The 10,663-nt window shown below is 40.5% G+C and overlaps 1 protein-coding gene across 1 annotated transcript in view; it reads left to right on the forward strand.

Moving 5' to 3' along the window:
- DCDC1 (doublecortin domain containing 1) overlaps window positions 1-10,444 on the forward strand; it is a gene marked incomplete at its 5' end in the record, with an annotated part of 513,039 nt that extends 502,595 nt beyond the window's left edge. The window contains 1 exon segment of the mRNA XM_079105478.1: window positions 9,289-10,444. Coding sequence (XP_078961604.1) covers window positions 9,289-9,306 — 18 coding nt within the window. The 3' untranslated portion in view covers window positions 9,307-10,444.
- Between the last annotated feature and the right edge of the window lie 219 nt (window positions 10,445-10,663).

The following is a 10,663-nucleotide window of genomic DNA, read 5'->3' on the forward strand; positions in this document are numbered from 1 at the left end:
AGATCAACAGAGAGCACGCAGGCGAATACTGATGGAAGTAAAAGGACTCATCGTGTCACCGTGATATTCAGTGGGTGCCTGCTGCCAGCTATAGTATTTTCTAATTCTGCAAGTCTGTAACACGAAACTACTACCAATAGGCTGTCACACTGTACCATATGTGCAAATAGAAATATATGAGACAGGAAGTGCGATGCCCATGATGCAGCTGGGTTGGAGGAGAGAAGAAAGGAGGCAGGAAATTATCTTTATAGGGCAGGTAAAATGGTGATTCTGAATTGGGTGTGCTATCACTCCTTGTCTGCGAAACATTGAACTGAAGGATTTCAGAAGACTACTGTCAGTTTAGGGGTAGATAGTACAGTCAAGCTGCTGGACCCATTAGGTCCTGGCTTGCCAGTCCTAGAGAAGAGGAGGTGAACTTAGAACAGATATTGGAATTTTAGCCCAGATACAGATGCTCAGGAATTTCAGTGCTGCCGACCACCTGAGCTGCTACGACTGGTAGCTTGGGAAACTGCCCAAAGCTGCACTTCCTGAAATAATCGTTCAGACTGAGAGAGATGGAAGAGGGGAGAAAATCTCCCAGGGCTCCTAGATAAATGCTCCCCAAAGTGTAAGATTTGACTACATCTTTGCTTTGAGTTCCTTCACTCTTTCTCCCCTCTTTCTCTCTCCCTATCTGTCTTTTCTGCCCTTTTCTGCCCTGGCTTTTCTCCTCTAAGAACCTTCAGAACCCATCTTTCATTAAAATAGAAAAGATCCTTTCTGGAACAAGTTGCGGCTCAGCAAGGGATGCTTCCCTAATACAACTCTCAAATTTTGGTGTATACCAGAAACGCCTAGGGAACTTGAGAACATGTAGATTCCCAAGCCTGATCCTAGAGATAGGAATAATCTGTGTGCTTCAGGAGGGGCAGGGGATCTGCATTTTATTGAGCATCTAAGAAGTAACCACAGTTTGAGAAGCTTTGCCAGGAATTTGGGGTCTGTTAAGGAAATGCTGTTTACTATCAGCAGAGTTTGGTCCAAGTAACAAGTACCAGTTTCAAGAACTCCTGCCCATGCTTTTACCCTATGGGGACTAAGAAGACAACGAAGCATTTGCTCTGTGGGTGAGAGTTTGAATCTAAGTGTCCCATGTTTTCTCATTACCATTTCCTTAAGAAACGATAGATATGTTCTTGAGTCACCTGGAGGAGGTTGAAACTAGACCCAGACGTGGGAAGGCTAAACAAGAGAGTTTGAGGTTTGAAAGCTTCCTATGTTAATTAAGCTGCCTTCAGTGCTCAGAAAATCTTGCTGTTTTAAAGGTCACAGATATAATGTCAGTGCTACTGCATATATATCAAGGAGCAGGGTAATTTTGAGGGTCGGGAAAATAACGAGAATCTTCCTGGCATATTTTTATACATTTTTTACATATAAAAAGAGGGAGAGCTATGAACCAGGACAAGACTCCTGGTTCCATAAGTTTCTCTTTCCCCACTGAAGGAGTTACTTGCTAGTGGTAGGCTAAACCTCTCTGGTTGCTTTAAGTCTGGTTAGTGTGGAAGTTTGAGCCACCTGCATCTCTGACAGGCTCATCTAAGAGTGTGAAAATTCACAGGATTTTAGTTCAGTTCACATACATACACACATACACACACACACACATACAAAAGGGATAAAAAAATGCATGCATGTGGGCAGGCACTTGATATGTGTGTTCAACATCCTGAGCACTCAGAGAAATGAAAATGAATACTACGCTGAGATTTCATCTCACTCCAGTTAGAATGGCAATTATCAAGAGTACAAATCGTGAAAATTGCTGGTGAGGATAAAGGAAAAGGTACACTTATACATTGTTGATGGACTGCAAATTGGTACAACCATTTTGGAAAGCAGTCAGAGATTCCTCAAAAGATGAGGAATGGAACCACCATCTTATTCCACTATTCCACTCTTTGGTATTTATTCAAAAGAACTAAAAGCAGCAAACTATTCAGCATACTGTAGTGATTCATGCATAGCCAAGTTATGGAACCAGCCCAGTTGCCTGTTTACAAACAAATGGGTAATGAAAATGTACAGTAGATACATAATGGAGTATGTATCTACTTAATTCAGTCATAAAGAAGAATGAAATTATGTCATTTTCTAGTAAATGGATGGAACTGGAGAACATCATGCTAAGTGAAATAAGTCAGACTCGGAAGGTCAAAAATCAATATTTTCCCTCATATGTGGAAAATAGAGAGAGAGAGAGAAAAAAATTTTTTTAAAGGGTGACCAATAGAGTAGAGGAAGAGGACTGAAAGGGAGGTGAGATGGGAGGGCATGGGGAAGTACCGGGGAGTGAATACACCAAATCATGCTATGTCCATGTGTGAACATACTACAATGAATCCTGATTGGATATGTAATTGTAATACATTAACTAAAATTAAAAAATAATGATAGAAGGGACATCAGTAGAGTAGAGCAGGGGGAGGGAAGGAAAGGAAAGTAGTGGGGGAAAAAGATGGATCAAATTATGTTACATGCATGTACAGATATGGCATAATGAATCCCACTTTTATGCATAATTATAGTGTAGTGCACCAAAAAAATTTAGAAATTTAAAAAAAGCACCAGGCACTATTCTAGGCATTAGACACGGAACAGACATCTAACTAGACAGCAGTGGACAGTTAGAATGCAATAGATGTGGCTGCTTGGATAGACCTAGAATGCTGGAGCGGAGCGAAGGCCTGGTAATTCATGCAGAGGGAAGCCAGTAAAGGGAACTAATATGCTGGGTGCTGTGGTGCACGCCTGTAATCCCTGCCTCTGGAGACTGAGGCAGGAGGACTACAATTTCAAAGCCAGGCTCAGCAACTGAACAAGGTCCTAAGCAACTTAGTGAGACCCTTTCTCAAAATAAAACAAAAAATGGGCTGGGAGGTGACTCAGTGGTTAAGCACCCTTAGGCAATCCCTGGTATCAAAAAACAAACAACAAAGGGACTAGTATGAAAGTTGGACTAGATATTTTTTATTAAATTGAGCTCATTCTGATTACAAGTTACAGAGACATAGTCCATATATCTCTGGTAGGATGGAGGTTTGTTGGATTGATTGACAAGGAAGCAAGGAAGCAGAGGAAAACCTAGCACACAGATTTTTTATTTTTTAGCACTGGGATTAAACCCAAGGGCACTTTACCACTGAGTTACATCCTTAGTCCTTTTTATTTTTTTTCTTTTTAGGCAGGATCTTGCTAAATTATTTAGGGTTTCACTTACTTGCTGAGTCTGGCTTTGAACTTGCAATCCTCTTGCCTCAGCCTCTTGAGTCACTGTGATTAAAGTGTGTGCCACCATGTCTGGCTATGGCAGTCTCTGTTTAAGAGGCATGTCTATCTGCATTCCAGAGGCCAACCTAGTAGTTAGCCATTCCTTCTCTTGACTCCCCTGCATCTCTGTGCTTCTTGCTTCTCCCGTAAATTTTCTGTTTCTCCAATGGGCTCCTCTGTTGCGTGCTAAGATAGGCACTATTTATGGCTCTCCTGCCTTGCAAACTGTTACCTGCCTTTTCTTCATATTCCTTTTGGCTCTTTTTTGGTAGAGGGTTACTCTATCATCTGAATTACTTTCTTTGTGTCTTTTAGTGGGAGATTGAATGAATGGAGGGCAACCAATAGCTACCTTTTAATCCTTCCTTTAGATTAAGATGTCAGGGCTACATGATACAAAGCACAACCTCCCCATGTAAGCAACAACATGGATGGTTCTTTAATTAGGCAGCTATGGACATGGCGGGCTCTCAGGGATCCATGGCATTTTTAGTATAAAAATGTAATTCTGCCATTGTTCTGGTTGCTTTCTCCCTTCACCACTGATGGATGAAATTAGCAATGGAATCAACTAGGCTGTCACTGTTCCTGTTCAGTCTGTCAGAGGTTTGCCCTTGGGTACACTGTCAAAACAGGCATTGGTGAGGTGGACTAAATGGTCTCTGCTAAGCACTCAACATAAACCTGAGGTTAGAATCTGTGACATTGATTACAATATCAGGATGGATACCTATTGGATTCTTAAGTAACAATGCTGAATATAAGCAATTCTTGGCAGAGAAAGCCCAGCAAAACTCAGAACCCTCTCAAATTGGCATCCAATTTGCCAAATCAATCCTAAATGCAAAACCTTGTTTTTAAAAAAACCAGAACTTTTCTTACCTCTTGTTTAATGTATTCATTTTGATAGGATACATGCCACTGTGGATTTTATTTTTATTGCCATCTCTCCTCCTACCCCTGTTCTCAGAGGCCACCCTGGTTTAACAACTTTCCCAATATCGAAATGAGAGTTCCACTAACTGGGCTCGAAAGTGATCTGCTGTGTTTGAGTCGTAAATTCTGTTATACTCTGGGACATCCATGGAGAGGTATTGTCTGTTAGATATTGCCCAGTTTTCATGAAAAGGTTGATATCAGCCACATCTGTACATATAAGGAAAGCTATGTGTTCAAGAGGCTGCGGGTAAACTGCTGAGGCAGCACCTGACAGAGTTGCCAGGATGCCACGCTCTGGATCCTCTGGCTCATTCAGGGAGTGACTCACAACAGAGGTCAATTTTCATCTGCACCAAACTGCAACTGTTACTATGAATAAAATGGGAAACAACTTTGAAGTTGTTTACTTACTTTCTCCCTCAACCTGAAATACTGGGGATTGAACCCAGGAGTGCTTTATTGCTGAGCTACATCCCCAGCCAGCCATTTTTATTTTTATTTTTAATTTAAGACAAGGTCTTGCTAATGTGCCCAGGCTGGCCTCAAACTTGTGATCTTCTTGCCTCAGCCTTACTTACATTATCTTTCAAACATTGCCATTGCTCACTTGGATAAAATCATTGTTTTCTAACGATTCATTGCATACACCCTGTCCCCAGCCTTTCTTCTCTCCAGTTCTTTATCAAAGTTATAGCCAGAACAATCTTTCTAGAATGAGAATACTATCACATCACTCCCTTGCTTAAATACCCTCAGTGGTCTCCTGTCCTTCATGAAAATGAAGAACAAACTCCTCCATGTGTTGTCCAAAGCCCTTTGGAACATGGTGCTGCCCGGGCTCTGGAGTCCTGGTTCTCAGTCTTTTGTGCACAGGACTCTGTGCTCCACCCATCCTAACCTTCTCCCCGCAATGAAAGCGTGTGCCCTTTCTTTTTTTTTTTTGTGTGTGTGTGTGTGTGCCCTTTCTTATTTCCATATCTTTGAGCATTCTTTTTCTGTGACTTTCTTAGGAAATCTTCCCTGACCACGCCACACACCTGACTGATGGGAATTCCCTTCTGTAGTCTTCCTCTGAACCAAATTCTCAGCTTAGTTGTAGCAGTTACCTAGTGGATTTAATCTCTCTCTCCTTGACCTGAAAGCCCCTTGAAAGCAAGACCAGGTTTGTTCAGACATGTATTCCTAGGGCCTAAGTATTCCTTATTATATAGCAGGCATTCATGAACATGTGTTGAATGAATCTGAAATTTACAGTAACTTGGTTAAAAATATTTTGTTTTGTTTTGGCATGCACTGAAGTATTTGGTTTTTAATATCAATAATATATTGAATCAGAACTTTGCTTTCTGCAGAACTTTCTTCTCACATGCACTATTTTCAATCTATAGAATATCACATTATCTTATAAAACAAGTCTGCCCTTGTTGATGAGATAGTGTAGACTAAATTTCCTTAAAGTCAAACCAAAGTGCAGTTGCTTATGATCTCTTCTTCACCTACTGTAACTTTCAAAACACTCCTGAGACCTAAGAGAGTAGGAAATGCTTCTCCCATCAGAGCCCAGACAGACCCTTGCTGCAGGCAGCCTGGCTGGGAAGGAAAGACATGTCACTCCCTTTCATAAGCATGATGATTTGTGGCTGAGACAGGAGAGGCTGCTCTCTGAACCACATGCCCCCTGGTGCAGGCAGGCTAAGGAAAGATGAATGGCATTATACGGCAGACATCTGAATGTTTCGTATTAAATTAGTCCCACAGAGCACCCAGAATTCTCATTCCATAAATCACAAGGTAAAGTAAACTTACTCCCAGGTTACATTGCTGTGACTTTGGCCTGTGGTGTCATAGATAATCTGAGAACAGTTAAACATTTGTCTGAAATAGTAATAATTTTCAGCATATTTACTCAGTGGCGATGAGGTGACCCAGACTGATCTCCTGCCAGAAACAGCATGTAAATGGGAGGTGGCCAACTAGGGAGATTTCCAAACAGGAGTCACTGTTCCTCACACTCTTGATCTGCTCTGACACTGCCACATGCTCCTTTAGGAACTCCTGTGTGCAGAGGGCCCAGATGAGCAAATTCTACCCCCTCAAAAGAGTAAATATGAAAAAGGACTGATATGCCTCCACCTCTTTACTAAATTTCAGTCACCTTTCATTTTGAAAATTCACCTTCCCTTTGTCTTGGTCTAAGAATCACAGACCTAAGAAGGACCTTGGTTCCACTAAAGCTGCATTTCTCTTTAGTGACAAAGGCTAATTCTGAGAATATTTTACATGTATTGAATCTATTTTGGTGCTTCCATTTCTGAGCTGACATCATGGTTACTTGGGACACTTCATTGGATGGAAGGTATATTGAATTGGGGTTCATGATACCATCCAGCTTGATGCAAACTAGCCAAGGGATGCTAACGAGTCTGGGCTGGTGCTGCTTCTGCTTTGAGAAAGTGAGGACAAATGCTTAATCTCTCAAGTTCTATCCAACTTTAGAAGTCTGATTCTGATTCAGTGGTGAGACACGACTGGGCAACAAGAGTTAAGTAGCCAGAATCCCAGTTAGTTCCTGAAGTCCATCTCCTCCTACAGATGTTCACTACAGTCTGCATCTAGGGCCACCTCTATCCTGAATCTCAACAGAGAGACATAAGGAAGTCATGGCATAGCTTTGGGATAGCCAAGAACTTGAAGTGACTCCTCTGATAGAAAGATCCCTGAACTTAGAATTAAAGGTTTGCCTTAACTCTTGCCTCTTGGACTCTTGAGAAAGTCTCTTGGTATAAGAATTAAATGAGATCATCAACATGGACGAAGAAGGGCACTTATAGGTCTTGAATGTCTACCTGTGCAGGCAGGAACTAAGGTGGACCTTTTATATTGTTGTCTCATTCAAAATCATGCTATGAAGTAGAAGCTTTGGAGGAGTGAATTATCTTGCCTAAGTCCCAGCCAATAAGTGGCAGAGCTGGTATTTGTACCCAGTCTAACCCCAAAGCCTATCCTTTTTCTTCATTATGCCAACCATGTTTAAGTTTTCAATGCTATAGAAATGTCAACTAAAAATGAGTTCACTGGATGTCTTTATGAACTTATTTTATGGTTTATTTGCTGCCTACTTGGATAATTTCCTTGGTGACAATTAAATTAGGCAAGGCGAGCTATACTTCAATGCCCAGTCTAAGATGGGTGGCACACTGCCCTGAGCATGACAGAGGTCCTCTCACAGGACATAATAAACCAGCAGGCATCTTACCCCTGACCCCAGTGCTTTATTTATCCATGCATTAGTTTGCTTGGGTTTCTGGGTCTGTCTATTTTGTTCTGCTATAACAGAGTACCCGAGGCTAAATATAAAGAACAGAAACTTACTTCTCCCCATTCTGAGGCAGGGAAGTCCAAGATCAAGGCACCAGAATCTAGTGAGGTCCTTTTTTACTCTCCTCACATGGTGAAATGTGGAAGGGCAAAAGAAAGCGACACCCCTTCTCTCACAAACCCTTTAATAGCAGCTTTAATCCATTCATAAAGGTAGAGCCTCATGACCTAAACACCTCCCCAAAAGCCCCCCTCTTAACACTACTGCGAATTGCTCCCAACACATGAATTTTGGAGGACACATTCAGACCATAGCAACTAGCATAGCAAAGTACCACAAAATGGATGACTTAAAAAGCAGAAATTTATTATCTCACAGTTCCAGAGATCAGAAGTCCAAGGTCAAGATGTCAACAGGGTTGGTTCCTTCTGAGTGCCATGAGGAAGAATTGTCCCATGTCTCTCCCTATCTTCTGGTGGTTGGCTGGCACTATGGTCTGGATGTGTGTCCCCACCCCCCAATTCATATGTTGAAACAAAATCACCCGATATGATAGTATGAGGAGGTAGGCCTTTGGGAGGTGGTTTACATCATTAGGGCAGAGCTCTTACAAATAAGACTAGTGTCCTCATAAAAGAGGCCCCAGAGAGTGGCTTGCCCTTCCACTACATGAAGATGCAGCAAGTCACTATTTGTGAATTAGGAAGCAGGCCCTAACCAGACACAGAATCTTCCAGAACCTTGATGGGCTTCCCAGTTCCCAGAACTGTGGGAACTAAGTTTCTGTTGATTATATGCCACCTAGTCTAAGGTATTTTGTTTAGCAGCCTGAACAGGCTAAAATAGCTGCCAATCTTTGATATTCCTTGACTTGTAGGAACATCACCCTGATAGCTGTTTTCATCTTAATTTGGCATTCTCCCTGTGTTCCTGTGTCCGAATTTTCTCATTTTTATCAGGACACACTGGTCATATTGGATTAGAGGCCCACTCTACGCCAGTGTGACCTCAACTAATTACATCTGCAATGATCCTATTTCCAAATAAGATCACATTCTGAGGTGCTGAGATTAGGACTTCAGCATGTGAATTTGCAGGGGACACAATCAGTAACAGAAATTCCATACCTCACCCTCACAAGCACTTTGAGCACAAGTGCCCTACCATTAAAGATCACAACATTCTTTCCTGATGGCATGTCTCTCTCTCTTTTATGTCTTTCTTGTTCCTTACTAACACTGAAGTCTGATATTAATGGAAAAACCATTAAAAAGAAAACTATTATCCTATGAGGTAAAGTGAATGCACTCAACTGTAAAAGGAAGACTTATCGATCAATTTCAGTTAAACCTTGCTTGTCTGACACTTTGCAGCAAAGGAATGTGTTTTTATTGCCTGGCCAGATAGTTCAGATTTCCGGTCAGTCTTAGTAAAGACCCCTTTTATAACATTGATAAAATTTTATCACAGAGCTATGAAAACAAAATTAGATTTCATAACTCACATCAGGCCTTGAAGAGGAGATGCTTCTATAAATTTTACAAACCTTATCAAGCTTTAATGCACCTATTCTGATATATTTTTTTAAACAGCAGCTTCTACTGAACTTCATATATATGTATATTTTAATATAAATGCATGTGTATAGGTATGTGCACGTTTGCATGTGCATATGTATAAATAAAAATTTCCCCCCTCTCTCTCCCTTATAGGAAAGAAAACTTTCATGACCTACCTGTAAATAGAAGAAGACTGCTATAGAAGACTGTGACAGAAAGACCAATTATTTAGATTTCTGAAGACTCCCAGAAATTAGGCAAATTCACTTCTACAAATGAAAACTTCATAGTTTATTTTAAAAATGTAATCCTTAAATCTACCTTCAAAATGACTGGATTTTTCATGGGCATATTTTTGAAGAATTACCAACATTGGCAAATCAGCCACGATAGATCCTTAAATTCATAGGAAGACATATGATAATCAGGAACAGTCTTAGCCATAGAGACTGTGTTAATAGAGAAATCCTATATCTATTCTTTAGTCTTTTTCATCCATAGAGTAGCCCTTTAAAAAAATATATTTTGTTTATATGTCAAGTGAGTGTTCTGTCTCCCTTAGAAGGCAGAGACCCTGGGCTTTATTTATTCAGGACAGGGCTCTACCCATACGGGCTCCTTGACAAAGCCCTGAGTCCCACTCCACAGCAGCATGGTGGGAAGACAAAGGCCACCATCTTCTACCCTCCTGCCTCAGACTGAAATAACAGCAGCGCAATGGCGGAGGCCTGCTTTGCAGAACTCATTTCTCCAGCTGTCCAGGAGAAACCACAGTCCTCAGAGTTGAGTTAAGTGGAGTTACACCTGAATAGTCCTTTCTGCTTTTCAGAGGCCAAAACCACTTCTCGAAATTGTGCAAATGAAATAAATGTCATGGCACAGACTAGGCATCTTATATTCTTAAAATGTATCTGATGACTATACATTTTGGTTGCAAACACCAAGTTTGAAGAAACATACAAAATTATGTGAAATTACTTATAAATGAGTTGACAGCATTTAAAACATCAGCAGATTATTATGAAGCAGTTCTCAAATTGTTTTCGTTGATGCCCTCTTTTGAGAATCTTTTGGAAAACCACAATCTGACAGTATGTACATTCTGAAACCTCTTCTTGTTTTTGAATATCATTTTGTGGAATTTACACAACTACCTGAAAAATGTCAGTAAACTTTCCTAGTAAAGAAGTCTTCATATTTTAAAAACACATTTCTCATTTCCGTAATCTTAAAGGTTTGAGAGACATCGAATCCAAGCCCCTCAAATGGAAGATATCAAAATACACATTTTTATATATTGCTGTTGTAATCTGTTCTTTAGTTATATTAAAAAACAATAAATCATGAAGGTTTTCTAGCATCTTCTGGCTTTTTTTTTTTTTTTTTTTTTTTTTTTGCATCTAGGAATCTTAGATAGAAAAAGAGAAAGAAATAAAAACTTCCTCCAACAGTGTTGTTAATTTGGGGCATTCCTTGGAGAAAACCCTCATTACCTGGAAGGAAAAGAGCTAATTAAGTTGACATCTCT

Source organism: Sciurus vulgaris (assembly GCF_902686455.1).
Source record: "Sciurus vulgaris genome assembly, chromosome: 11".
Taxonomy (NCBI): Eukaryota; Metazoa; Chordata; class Mammalia; order Rodentia; family Sciuridae; genus Sciurus; species Sciurus vulgaris.